Below are 15325 nucleotides of genomic sequence, written 5' to 3' on the forward strand. Positions count from 1 at the left end.
CAAGCTGCCGACGATGTGAACAACATGAATGTGAACACAAAGAAAGGTTTGTTTTTAATGGTCCTTTCACGCCTACCTTTTTTATGTGTACCTTCAAATTTTTCAGTTTGGTCTGAACCAAAGTAGCAGGTGTGAAAGGTTCCTCAGACCAAAGGACCAAAATTTGGTCCGACCAAAAGAGGTGGCTCATCACCCATTAAACAACAGAAGAATAAAAATGAACTATGGCAGCACATGGGGAGGGAAATATTTAACTGTAATTTGATTTGATGAAAAAGCTAAAATTAGTTTGAAACAATGCATAAAAATGCTGAAATTTGTAAGTTATTTTTTAGAGGATGAATTGAACTGGCAATATGCCAACATCAGACACATGCCGTCTATAAACCAGTCAATGACAAGAGCAGTGAGACACAGCAAATGCAATTGATGATGACAGGATGTAGGTCTGTCAGACAAAGTTATTTAGTGCACAGTGACTCATGAGTGTTGAAAGAATCAGTGAATTTTACAATGAATCTGTGCTGTGAAGTGTTTTAATCAGACTAAACACTGATGATGTTTTTAACACAGCATGACTGAGATGGAAACATTTTACAAAGAGAAACTTCATGAGGCAAGGTCAGTATTTTTCTGAAGTGAACTTTTAATGAGACGTGAAACAGACTTTAAATTTACTGAAGCTTGAACACAGAGTGTGGACACAGTCAGACCTGTACAATACAAAGCAATCCAACACAACAGCCCTGTAATACACTGTAAATAACTAACCTGCTGATTCAGTGTGTTAAACCATTGATGCTAACTTTAATTCAGTTGATGCTTCATCATGTGTTCAGTAACAACATGAAGCTTTTTCACACTGAATTTTTCCTCCACAGATCTTCTCTGAAACAAAAAGAGGAAGAACTGAAATCAGTCAAAGACAGGTACTGTACATACAAAGAGCTGAAATTATGAATTCAGATTTACTTTATAGGTTGACATGGAAATGTCAAATCAATCATATTACAGGTTTTTTTAAATGTACATTTGCTCTCACATATGTTCTTTTATTTCTGTTTGGATGAAGGGACAGGAGAGCTCACTCTTTAATACATCAGATAGTTCCTGTCTGATTCTCTGCTTGTCAGTTCATCCCAAATTATAATAAACTGATAACAAATCTACTTCTTCTGTACAGGAAAAGGCTTAGGAATGAAGAAACCATGAAACCCAGCTGCCGACGGTGTGAACAACATGAACGTGAACACAAAGAAAGGTTTTTTTCTAAGGGTGCTTTCACACCTACCTTTTTGATGTGAACCTTCATATTTTTCAGTTTGGACCAAAGGTTGGTTTGCAGCGTGAATAAACTGTTTTGTGAATAAACTGTTTCTTGTATGGACTTTTGGAATTTTCACATGGAGTTGATGCTTGTCACACATTAAAACAACAGAGGATGGAATTGACCCTAAGAGAAATAAATTACAGTGGAAACACATGGGAGAGGAGATTATATACTTGTGATTTGGTGTAATGGTACTCTCAAGAGTCAACTCGAAAAAATGCATAAACATACTAAAAGTTATTTTCTGAGAGGATGAGTTGAATCTACAGCTTGCCAAGGTCAGACAAACACAAATTACTGTATACAGCATACATAGGTGGTGGAGGAATGTCAGGCAGATCTAGTTGGTGGACTCGTAAAACTGTGACATGAAACCAAAACTAACAGATTCAAATGCAACAAAAACATGAAACTTGAATCAGAACTTGGTCCTGACTTTCATATCTGAAAACACTGTTGAAGTATTTGATTAAAAGAGATATTTTAAAAGTAAACCATTCCTTGTTGACAGAATCAATGATATTAACAATGAATCTGTGCTGTGAAGTGTTTTAACCAGACTAACCACTGATGATGTTTTTAACACAGAATGACTGAAATGGAAACATTTTACAAAGAAAACTTCATGAGGCAAGGTCAGTATTTTTCTGAAGTGAACTTTTAATGAGACGTGAAACAGACTTTAAATTTACTGAAGCTTGAACACAGAGTGTGGACACAGTCAGACCTGTACAATACAAAGCAATCCAACACAACAGCCCTGTAATACACTGTAAATAACTAACCTGCTGATTCAGTGTGTTAAACCATTGATGTTAACTTTAGTTCAGTTGATGCTTCTTCATGTGTTCAGTAACAACATGAAGCTTTTTCACACTCTGAATTTTTTACTCCACAGATCTAGTCTGAACCAAAAGGAAAAGGAGCTGAAATCATTCAAAGACAGGTACTGTACATACAAAGAGCTGAAACTATGAATTCAAATTCAGTGTAAATGTTAACTTGGAAAGTTCTTCCACAATCACATTGTATCTTTCTTTGAATAGAGTGGCAGCAGACCTGTCTCTTTCAATAAAGACAGGAGACACTGAGAGCATGAACAACCCAGTCAGTAAAACCAAACTGACAGAGATGTATAACAAACTGAAACTGCTGCAGTGGCCTAAAATCAAAAGATCATCTGAAATCTAATGCTGTGAGCAGAGAGTTTACCAGAGATCTGACTCAGGTACAGTACAGTCTGAAGAGATGTTACTCCTGTAGTTTACTTCTTCAACTCCTGTTCAAAGTCAAAAATGAAATCAACTTACTGTTGTTCCTTTGTTTATCTGGATGAAACTCCAACTGATAATTATAGAAAATGTTAGAGATGCAGCAGAAGAAATGGAGAGAAAGAAGAAGGCAGATAGATGAAGTGTTTGGACTGATTGAGAACAGCAGTGGACTAACACCTCAGAAGGTACTGGACTGAAGTCTACTGTCTAAAACTGGACCATTAAATCTTCTGCTACTGTACTTGTGTAAGCAGCATTTTCCTGTGTTCCAGGTCAAAGAGTTCAGACAGTTAACAATTCACAGTCTTCAGATGAATCTGTACCACAGCAGGAAAGAAGATCTTTCTTCAGGTAGGTGTGTTATACTTTACAGCTTTGGAAACCAAACAGTTCACAGCTTCATCTGTGGATAAAATGGACTGAACATGTAAAGTTGAACATGTCTCTCATACAGAGTCCTTTCCTACAACATGGAGCTCAGTACACCAGAATGTGATGGAGAACTTCAGACTTCTGGCCTCTGAATGCTACTGGTTGGGTTGTTTGATGGCTTTAAACAATTCCCCTTCTTCAGCCGGACTGGGAGAATCATGTTCCTGGCTGGACGCTGGGACATTTCCCACGAGACATCAAGTTCTTCTGCCATGAAGAGGAGGCAATGAAGTCAGCAATGATGAGAAAACCTGAGTGTTTGTCAGGGATCAAACATTACTATTTGCTAAGTTTTCATTTGTGTGAATGAAGAATTTTGCTAGATTAGTTCAGATTAACTAATCTGATTATTTAAAGCCTTATGTGCAGAATTCATATCTTAATGCTGATTATGTGTCTGTAAACAAAATTTATTTTTGAACATAAGTTGAATTATAATTAAGTCTGTTGGAATATTACTGTTGTGCTCTGACTGTTGCTACGGCTTCTGTTCTACTTCAGCTACTACCACAACATTAAATACTGCTTTTCAAAGTACAACACATCAAACACCCTGGACTGGTTGCCAGTCTATCACTGGGCTGACATATGGAGACAAATAACCATTCACACTCACATTTACACGAGCAATTAAGAGTCGTCAGTTAACCAGCATGTCGTTGGACTGTGGGAGGGAGTTGGAGAACCTGGAGAAAACAGCGGGCAAACTGGTGTCGAACCAGGAACCTTGTTGCTGTGAGGCAACACTGCTAACCATGGCGCCACTGTGCTGCCCTGATAAAATACTATTAAAAACATTAATATTAAATTATTTTACTAAAATTTTAAGTCCTTGAAGGGACATCATTGTAGTCAGTAGACAGTCTATTCAATAAGTCAGTTTTATAAAGTACACTAACTATCCATTTGGAATGTTGATTAATTTAATAACTGCCACCAAAGTTACCCTATCAGTTGTTAGTGAGGGTTGGTCAGCAACATCCATTGTTATACAACATCAAACAGACCAGCAAATATTAAATATTCAAAAGTATTTATTGAACATATACCAAAATGAAAACACATCTAACCTAATCCAGGAACACTGTGTACAAGTGTGGTTGTGTGTGTGCATTTGTGTGGGTATGTGACTAAGGCAAAATGGCTGCTTGTTGGCTTAGAGCAAAGCAACAATAACCAGGATGGAAGAATCAAAAGATGGCCACTAAGACCAACTGCATGGCATATGGGGGAGATTATCAGTGGAGTATTCCTTTGTTTAAGGCCAAGTCAGAAAGTGCCAGGTTTAAAGAGAGATTAGTTTGTTGAATACAAAACACTTACTGGATGTATGCTGCTTGATAATAGTGGCCCAGATGAAAATGAGAAACAGTGTACTGAAGGAGTAGTGATGCACACCATGATTAGGCCAAGTCACAGTTCAGGCTCCTCAGAGAAAGATCGGGGGATGGTGACACAGGATTATTTACTCTGTTCCTGTCTAACAGTCCCTTTTTTCATGACTGAAACACTCAAGTGTTTTGTCCTGAAGTCAAATGGCAGTTACATGGTGGAACATTGGCTATGTGACACAATGGATTAAAGTCATGAGATAAAGATCACAAATGCATCAAGAAACTAAAAGTCAAAGTGGAATATGCTGGAAGCTGAGTGTAACAAAGTTCACGGGTATGAACTTCAAGGTACAGGCTATGAAACATGTAGTATTCAATTGAAAGGTGGTTTATATCATGGAGACATGTGTGTTTACCTACTATATTCTTTTCTGATTTTACAACAATTTTATAGTGTGTTATGAATATATAATAACTAACCAAACTAAATGTTTTTTTTCCATCATTAAATTCTTGTGAAGCATTTCAATACTTTTAGGTGGCTTTTCAGCGTGTCACAGATGGCAGTTGATTTATTACGCTGGTTAAATTTGTTAGGTGAGCGACCGGTACGCTTAAAAAACTGACTGGCTTCACATTCTTGTTCTTATCTGACACGTCCTTTAGTTCCCACAGAACAACCTGTAAAGCAAAAGAGAAACTAGTGAGCAGCAACAATGTGGTTTAGAGGAGAAAACAACACATATACGATATGTTATCAGACATTCCACTGTGACTGACATGAAAATCTTTGAGTTTCTTGATGCATTTGTGATCTTTATCTCCTGACGTTAATCTTTGTGTCCAGTGTGCATCACATGAAGGTGTCTCAACTTTAAAAAAACTGAATAGATTAGGACTTGATAAAAATGATAAGAAATCTGTTTTTGTCCAACATCCTCATTCCCTAACTTAATTTAATCTATTACAATCTATTTCTTGCTAAACCTGTATTTATGCTGCTTTTGTGAATCAATGTTGGGATTATAAAAAAATGATCATAGTCAGAAGACAGAAATGGCAAGGTTAGAAAAGTTGTAAAGAAAGTAGCCTCATTCAGTAAGCGGTGGGAAAAATGTCTAAGATGATATCCATAACTGTTTTTATCACAATTCAAATTTTTGAAAGAATTTCCTAAACTGTGCACATTGTCATTTACAAATGTGACATGGGTATGATAACCAGAGTTTACAGGCAGAATCATAAATGTTGAGATTTAGACTAAGAATCTGGAACCATGCTGGCTGCAGTTGTGTGACAATGCATTTAGACACAGCACCATCCTGACATATGCTGATGATAAATAGTCATCTTTATCATCAGTGTATTGGACAAATAAAACTTCTGACCTGACATGATGGTGCTGGATGGAAACTCAGATGATCACCAAAGTCAGTGAGATTCAAGTTCTGGGGGCTATTTCTTGCGAAAAATGTCGTGAGGATCCATCCAATAACTGTTTTGATATTTCAGTTGGGCTAACGTGGTGGACCAACAGACAAAACAGCCAACAGTCATGTTGCTATACTGGCTAAAACTTGAGCCTGCAAGCAAACATGTAAGAATGTAAGAAAGTTCACGGGTATGAACTTCAAGGTACAGGCTATGAAACATGTAGTATTCAATTGAAAGGTGGTTTATATCATGGAGACATGTGTGTTTACCTACTATATCCTTTTCTGATCTTACAACAATTTTATAGTGTGTTATGAATATATAATAACTAACCAAACTAAATGTTTTTTTTTTCCATCATTAAATTCTTGTGAAGCATTTCAATACTTTTAGGTGGCTTTTCAGCGTGTCACAGATGGCAGTTGATTTATTACGCTGGTTAAATTTGTTAGGTGAGCGACTGGTACGCTTAAAAAACTGACTGGCTTCACATTCTTGTTCTTATCTGACACGTCCTTTAGTTCCCACAGAACAACCTGTAAAGCAAAAGAGAAACTAGTGAGCAGCAACAATGTGGTTTAGAGGAGAAAACAACACATATACGATATGTTATCAGACATTCCACTGTGACTGGCATGAAAATCTTTGAGTTTCTTGATGCATTTGTGATCTTTATCTCCTGACGTTAATCTTTGATATCTTTTCTTTTTTGTATAACATCCTCATTCCCTAACTTCATTTAATCCATTACAATCAATTTCTTGCTAAACCTGTATGTGAATTGGGATTATAAAACAATTATTAAACTGTAAGTGAAGCACCATTCAAAGTGCCTACTAAATTCTGTCTGGGCCTGGAGTCCACATCACATGTAAATGGACTGTATATAGCGCTTTTCTAGTCTTTTCGACCACTCAAAGCGCTTTACACTACAGATCACATTCACCCCATTCACACACATTCACACACCGATGTGAAACACACACATCGGAGGCAATTTGGGGTTCAGTATCTTGCCCAAGGATACTTCGGCATGCAGACTGGAGGAGCCGGGAATCGAACCACCGACCTTCCTGATTGGTGGACGACTGCTCTACCTCCTAAGCCACAGCCGCCCCACATGTGCTCATATGTGTTGTGTCAATTTTCAGCACAGGTCCCCAAGTGTTGGGGCTACTCTGTGGGGGCTGGGTGTCCTTGCTGAGGGCAGTGCTAAGCCCTTCACTGTACTTATCTGTGTGAACCATCATCCTCTACACTGACTACAATAAAGACTAAGCACAGGGCATATTTGATGTTGAGACTGACATTAGAGTCTGCCTGTCAATCATAACTCCAAGAATATAGAAACTCTTTAGGCACACATATCTCACTAATTTCAGGAAAACTACTGTCATTGTAAATGGCAAAAAAGAGCAAAAAATTGAGCAGCACAAATGTTATGTAAATGTTATGTCAAAAGAGGGTTTAACAGTGTGTCAGTTTTTGGCTTCCCTTGCTTTCAAAATATTTGAAATATTTTTACACATGGTCTTTGGACAAGTAATTTGCGATGAGGAGAAAATGTGTAACTCTTGTTTTTAGATTGAGCTCTCTGTATCGTCTATGAGGAGCACAACCTAAAGATAAATATGAATTATATTAAAAAATAGAAACAACACCACATCGTCAAATAAAAACTAACAACTTTATTAATTACTTCAAAGGAACATGTTAAAGTGATAAAAATAAAACTGGTCTTCATTAGCATTTATATCATCACCTCAGATATACAGTATATGGTACAAAATCACATATTTTTTGTTGAACTATTGTCTCCATAATTACCAGTTTGATTCATGTTGTTGCTCACACATTCTGATGAAATGCAGAAAAGAAGAAGAAGTAGTGACATGTCAGCAATTTGCATTGTGTCAAAGGAGTGAGACATGCATTTTAATGTTAGGTGTTTAATTTAGAGACCTCACATCGATAGAACATACTCTTTATATAAAAACATATAAATGTAATGTCTATAATGACATAAAAATACAACATGTGATTATAGCAGAATAGAATTGATTATCATGAATCTAATAATTTAGTCAGTTAAGCTGTCGTGCAACAGCAGAGGAATCTGCTCTGCTTCAGATGTAGCATCAGTCATGAAGTCGATCTTGATTGATCCTTTTGTTCCTGAAACTACGTCAGTTGCTGTGGCTGTTATCTCTGTGGAGCCAAACCTGATTTCCAACCTGATCTGACGTGCCCTGCCTCCTCTAGTATCAGGCATGCTAACAGTAATGGAACCAACATCATCTACTCCCCATTCATCCACATATTTTGCGTTTTTCTTTTCTGTACAATAAAATGTAATCTTCATTGCTGTCTGATCTGCCTCTACTGGAAGGAGAATGTGTTCTCTGGTTTCATTCCAACCCACATTTTCACCTATTTTCACTAGTTTCATGAAAATATCACGACACAACTCACGCCCATCAGCTGTGAATTTCTTTTCTGCCTTATGTCTGGACTTAAACTTCTCACAGGTAGCGATCCCATAGGTAAAGGCACTCTTACGAGATGCCACCACCTCTGGGTTTCTTCCAAACTTCACAGCTCCCTTCACAATTGCTTCTTGTGCTCTAAAAGGACACAGAACTTTACACTGATCACCAAACTGATCATTAATGTGTCCACGCAGAATCTTGCTTTCAGCGTACCCCCCCACTAACAGGATGAACTGGATGTTGAAATCTTTGTCCAAGATTTCTCTGAGACTCTTGGTGATGCCGTTCAGAGACTCAATGAAGAAAGACTTCATTTTCTGTTTTGAGATTTTGATTGATCCGTCGTTCCAGGATGCACCTTCCACTGTTTCAAAGAACTTTTCTATTTCCTGTCTTCTCTGAGCTATTGTTCCCAGGTTAAATGGGCAGGTGATCTGAGCATCGTCATCTTCTTGTTTGAGAACTGCAAAATCATACATAATTCTCTGAACCTCACTGGGATAGTTACTTTCATACTCATCCCAGACACCATGACAGAAGATTTCTCTGAGGAACTCTTTGAATTTCTTGTCCACAGTTTGTCCACCCAGATCATTTCCAGAGGCCTTGTGCAGCTCCTTCAGGGCTCCTCCATCCAGGACTTCATGGACAGTTATGTCAATAGTTCCACCTGCGACACAAAAAGGAAGTAATTAAATCTGAATAGTGACAGCATCTGTACAATCAACACAGTCATCTTACACAGTGAGACACTTTATTCACTGCTATACATTAAACATATTCTTTAACAATAATTCTTTCTTGGTGTCAGTAAAAGTAGAGATGTCCACAATTGTGCTTGTTCTTGAGTACATAAACACAAGGATTTGTAAAGCTTGTTTGTGAATAAAGGTTGTAGAATTATTGACAATACCACATACAGTACCTCCACAGTCGACGACAATGTATTGTGTTCCTGGAGAGTGCTCCAGTGAGTCTCCTCCATGGTTCTGTGTTATAAAACCTTCAGCTGGGAGCTTCTTACACCAGACTGAAGCTGCCTCTGGTTCCAGTGCAATGACCAACTTGTCCTCTGTTCCTTTGGTCACAATACCAGCCTGGAAGTAAAAGGAAAATTAATCAGTCCTTTGAACGTGTCATAACGTCAGTACTCTCTAAAGAAATTGTGGTTACCTGAGTTGCAGCTTCTCTCATGAACTGTTTGGCTGAAGGATCCCAGATCGCAGGTACAGTCAGCACCCAGGTGAAGTCAGAGGCAATAAACCTCCTCCCTACTGTGTTTGCTGCGATGGTTCCAAGGCGTCTTCCTTCAGGTATCGTAAAGCTTCAGTGAAAACCTTCAAGGCCTTCATTGACTTTCCATTTGCAGCTTTAATTGTTACATCTTTGTTGAGTGTCTGGAGACAATAAGCAAGATGTTAGTTTACACATGTTTACAGATGGAACCCTATTTCTGAAGTTATAGAGAACATATAAATGTGTTTGAGTCAAACAGTTAACATGTCAATACAACATGCTCAGTGCTCTGTTCTCATGTGTCATGGTGTTCAAGAGATCATTTTAACTCACTTATGCCAACAACCAGATGTGTTTCCATAATCTACATGTGCAGTGTCATTCTCTATTCATTTCATTGACACAAAGGTAACCTGCCTTATTCAGTATTTATGTATCAATAATTGTTACTTACTTTGCCATAGAGAGCCATCTTGAAGGCTTCAAAGAAGTAGTGTTTTGTTGCGTCTTCTCCACGCATGTTGATGTATGCAGTTTTGGCTTCATAACCAAACTTGGAAAATTTCTCATCTTCACTGAACAGAATGCAGGTTGGTGTTTTTGGGGTGTCCAGTCCATGCTCTTTTCCCCAGCGCTTCAAAATAGGATCAATTTCTTTGTCTCGGGGCGTCAAACTGAATGCATATCCACTGTATGCAGTACCGAAGTCTATTGCTATGATATACGAATCACCCATTGTGAAAACAGGCTCAACTACTTTAGGTGAAGAAAAATGTCAAACTGCCAATGAGCAGCAGTCACAGTGCATTTATTCTTTTCTCTCTGTAAACCCCGCCCCCTGGTTTTATTATATTACTTCATTTACTAAAACTGGATATTATCAACACAATATGATTAATACATAACAAAACAACAAACTTGTGCGTCATGAAAATTAACAGAGTGAATATTTACACTATGAATTTGGCTTAATGGCTCTGTACCACAGAAGGAAAGAAGATCTTCAGATAGCTGTGTTATACATTACAACTTTGGAAACCAAACAACTCACAGCTTCATCTGTGGATAAAATACAACAATTAAATGGTTGAGCTTTAGTTTACAGGACTGAACATGTGAAGTTGAACCATGTCTCTCATACAGGCTCCTTTCCCTCATCATGGAGCTCAGTACTCCCAGGATGTGATGGTGAACTTCAGACTTCTGGCCTCTGAACTACTGGTTGTGTTGTTTGATGGCTTTAAACAATCCTCCTCTTCAGCCAGACTGGGAGTGCTGGACTGGACGCTTGGGACATTTTCCACAAGACATACTGTTGTACTTCAGTGACTACCATGACACCTGATACTGCTTTTCAAAGTGCATAAAAAACACACAAATGGACAGTCTCAACTAGGTCATTCAAGTCTATTATACATAACTGATTTCATAAGGCACTAGTCTAAAGGTCTTTTCACAAACAGCACAACACAAATAAACAATACAAAAGTGCAGACAGACTTAGTGGTTGGTTGATTCCTTTACTCACAGTGAGGAAGCTCAAAAACATCAGCCTTCAGAAAAAAATTACTATTAATCATATGAAAACACAATGCGTAAAGACCATGCTGACAATGACAATCCTAATATTACAGCAGGTGTAATGTTACCAATGATGCCCATCTTAGTGTGTTAGCATGCTAACATTAACTACTTAGCAGTACAAGTCTAATTTGATGAGTAAACTAACTAATGCTTCCATCATGGCAAATTATTTCCCAACTTGCAGCAATTGCAACTGTGAAGAAAATATTCATTGGGATTTTCTTGTGAACATGCTCTCACTGCCTTTCCTTGGAAAACTCAAAAACAACGAGAAATATGCACAGGAGCATTAAAATACAAATTAATCCAACATTCTGTATTTTGCATCAGAAAAATAAAAAATGCACTAACCTTATGTGAACCCACATACCTGCAATTGTGGAGAAACAGGATACTCTCTTGTATGTTGTTGACGCCTGTGAAATGTCGTGATTAAGGTCACTAAATGTTCCATGATAGCACATTCTCAACCTATACTACAACCCTCCAACACACATCTGCCCTATTTAGCTGATTTAAGCATGAAAAGAAAAAAAAAAATGAATATGTTTTTGAATATTTAACTTAACCAAACTCTCACAGAGCCCCAACACTTAAATGTTGCAGACTGATGCTGAAAATTATATATATATATATATATATATGATATATAAATACAGACAATTATTAATTAATCCCAGTTTGAGCAACACATTCTAACTTACTGCGATATGTAGCCTACACTAGGCATGAAGTTAGTGAAAAAATCTCCATAAATATGAACACGTGTGACGTGGACTCTGGGCCCAGACAGAATTTAGCAGGCACTTTGAATCACTCCAATAGTGGTTCACTTAAAGTTTAATAATTGTTTTATAATCCCAGCATAAATACAGGTTTAGCAAGAAAAGAAAAGATTGTAATAGATTAAATTAAGTTAGGGAATGAGGATGTTGGACAAAACAGATTTCTTATCATTTTTATCAAGTCCTAATCTATTCAGTTTCTCAAAGTTGAGACACCTTCATGTGATGCACACTGGACACAAAGATTAACGTCAGGAGATAAAGATCACAAATGCATCAAGAAACTCAAAGATTTTCATGTCAGTCACAGTGGAATGTCTGATAACATATCGTATATGTGTTGTTTTCTCCTCTAAACCCCTTTGTTGCTGCTCACTAGTTTCTCTTTTGCTTTACAGGTTGTTCTGTGGAAACTAAAGGACGTGTCAGATTTTTTGTATGGCAGCCACTGTTTTTTTAATGTGTGCTTGTGAAGCAACCTTTATTCAAATGAAGGTTTTGGTGCAATGAATGACTAAAATGGAAGCATCAGGAGCAATAAGTCTTTATGGTCAGGGTAGAGGATGATGGTTCATACAGATAAGTACAATGAAGGGTTTAGCACTGCCCTCAGCAAGGACACCCAGCCCCACAGAGTAGCCCAACACTTCAATCTTCAACTGTGGATTTATGCTGAAACAACACATATGAAGCATGTCGTTTATAACACAGTAACATAGACGATAATCCCATTTTGAGCAAAACATTCTAACTTACTGCGACTTGACATGAAGTTAGTGAAAAAATCTCCATAAATATAAATACATCCGATGTGGACTCTGGGCCCAGACAGAATTAGCAGGCACTTTGAATCACTCCAATAGTGGTTCACTTAAAGTTTAATAATTGTTTTATAATCCCAGCATTAATTTACAAAAGCAGCATAAATACAGTTTTTTTCTCTACTCACGCCCATGTGATATGCGCCCTAACCATTCGGCCGTCAGGTTGCCCCCGAAACCAGGGAATTGAATAAAATAATTAATCGAATAAAATAAATGACAGGTTGTAGAATAGTCCTAGGTTGTTGAATATCTGCAGTATTCATTTAAAGGTTAACTTCACACAGTACTGAAAAGTGATGCACTCTGTATAGCAATAACTCTAACCATTAATAACTAGAGTATAGAACCTTGGTCTATTCTGTTTCTCAAAACTGCCACATATTCAACAAATAAGAAGTCGCTTTGGTCATCCAATGCTATGAGTTAACCAGCTGTCATTGCAATCCACTGGCTGCTGTTCAAATCACTTTTTTATGACCTGACATCATCTAAGAAAGTCACTTTAAAAATGGGTTAATGACTGCAGCTGTCTGATATATCTTCTTAAAGCAGCTATGACTGACATTTATACAATAGCAATGTATGGAATTCAATTCAATTCAGTTTTATTCACATAGCGCCGAATCACAACAAAAGTCATCTCAAGGCACTTTTCATATAGAGTAAGTGTAAGCTCATTTTTTATTTGTCCAGACCATAGTTTTACTATTCTGGTTCACTCTCTCACCTCTCATAGTGTCATTTTTCAGACAGACAGCTGTAGAAAGTTAGTGTCCACCACCTGCTCAGCCATGAAACTGCAGTTAGACTGTCAGAGAGCCTCAGGAGTGCTGGACTTACATTCATCAGCTGGACATACACAGTGTAATGTGCTTCTCTGTAACTAAGGTGAATGACCTCTTGTGATACCCAGGTTTCACCACTGCTCTGCTTCAGATCTTGTCCTGCACTCAAAGACCAGTTACACTGCTGAGTGCTGGCTACGTGACACAGTGGACGCAAAGATTAACGTCAGGAGATAAAGATCACAAATGCATCAAGAAACTCAAAGATTTTCATGTCAGTCACAGTGGAATGTCTGATAACATATCGTATATGTGTTGTTTTCTCCTCTAAACCACATTGTTGCTGCTCACTAGTTTCTCTTTTGCTTTACAGGTTGTTCTGTGGAAACTAAAGGACGTGTCAGATAAGAACAAGAATGTGAAGCCAGTCAGTTTTTAAGCGTACCAGTCGCTCACCTAACAAATTTAACCAGCGTAATAAATCAACTGCCATCTGTTATTATTATTATTATTGTATTACGCCAACGCATGAACATAATAAAAACAATAAAAATAAACCCCATCAGTGATAAAACAACATGCGCATAGTTAACATTTACATGCCATTTACACTGAATTACAGATTGATTATGTACAGGATACGTTGTGGACATAGGTGGAGAAAGGGTCCAGGGATCTATTAATTGACAGACTGATTCTCAGAAAGAGGAGTTGAATAGGCTGATGGCCTCTGGCAGGGACTTCGTGGTGGATTTGTCTGTTGCTAAATGTGCCTCCCACAACATGGCTGGCCTTGTTCAGTCTGTTGGTGCCCTTCACCCTCAGTCTGCTGCCGCAGCAGAATAAAGGATGGCACTGGCCATCACAGACTCAAAAAACAGTTCCCTGCTTCAGACCAAATAAAATGGACCACCTCATGGCTTTCATTTCATTCAGTACTCTCCCTTAGTGCTGTCGCACTGCTGTCTGCATATCAGACAGAGGTCCTGGAAGATAAGGGTTGTCAGCTGGACTCAGGATCACTGAACCCTGCTCTCTCCTTTAAAATTCAATTACCTCCTACACCAACTTTTACACAGTGATGAACAGCAAGTACAGACACCCAGTTTCTAGGCCCCTGGTCCCATTGTGCGATCAGTCAGTTGTGCTAGATGCCCTCTCTCAACACCCTCTAAACAGTACAGCTGTTATCACTCATTTTAACCCTTAACTGAATGTCATGATCATTTTTGAAAGTAGGCACACATTTGTATTTTAAACTTTACCAAAGATTATACGAGACTTAAGCAAGTATGAATTGTGTGACTTATTTTAGTCTGAAATTTGTGTCTGCACAGACTGTGCTTCCTTGCTGAGCTGCATAGTAGAGACAGTAACACAAAAAGGGATCTTTGAAAGGAGCTATATGAATAAATGTTCTTCATTACCATAATTTACAATTATATAAAAGAACACAAAGTCAGAAGGTAAAAGTTAGAAAAGCAGCAAATCCTCACACTTTGAAAGCAATGTGAAATGAACTTTAACCCTAACATTAAGAACATAAGACTTAAAATGAGTAACAAACGTTTGGGGATTAAATCTTGTTGACAGTTTAACAAATGACACATTTTTCATTACACTTGAGTTTGCTCAAGTTTACTGCTGTGATGAAGGGTTTATGGAGAAAAAAGGGCCTTTTGTCAAACATTGGTTGTAAAGTGACTGTTAATCTCTTATTAATTCAACAAACATCATATTCTCTGTCAAACAAGTAACAAGTCAATTTTTGTTAGTTCTGTGGTGTGATGCTCTGCCTAGAGAAAACATTTACAACGT

At 37.8% G+C, this 15325-nt stretch overlaps 1 protein-coding gene and 1 long non-coding RNA gene across 2 annotated transcripts; one reads left to right on the forward strand and one right to left on the reverse strand.

Annotated features, from left to right (window-relative positions):
* The first annotated feature begins 458 nt into the window (after nucleotides 1-458).
* On the forward strand, nucleotides 459-1257 carry LOC127140871 (uncharacterized). The gene is made up of 3 exons (XR_007811360.1): nucleotides 459-621; nucleotides 882-929; nucleotides 1184-1257. It is a non-coding gene; the product is annotated as an uncharacterized LOC127140871 (long non-coding RNA).
* A 6597-nt stretch (nucleotides 1258-7854) lies between these two features.
* Nucleotides 7855-10291, reverse strand: LOC108874247 (heat shock 70 kDa protein 12A-like). The gene is given in 5 exon segments (XM_018662703.2): nucleotides 7855-8963; nucleotides 9219-9390; nucleotides 9467-9585; nucleotides 9588-9690; nucleotides 9984-10291. Coding segments are annotated over 5 exon segments (1755 nt in total). The 5' UTR covers nucleotides 10266-10291; the 3' UTR covers nucleotides 7855-7884.
* Between the last annotated feature and the right edge of the window lie 5034 nt (nucleotides 10292-15325).

Source organism: Lates calcarifer, unplaced genomic scaffold (assembly GCF_001640805.2).
Source record: "Lates calcarifer isolate ASB-BC8 unplaced genomic scaffold, TLL_Latcal_v3 _unitig_5267_quiver_2573, whole genome shotgun sequence".
NCBI classification, from domain to species: Eukaryota; Metazoa; Chordata; class Actinopteri; family Centropomidae; genus Lates; species Lates calcarifer.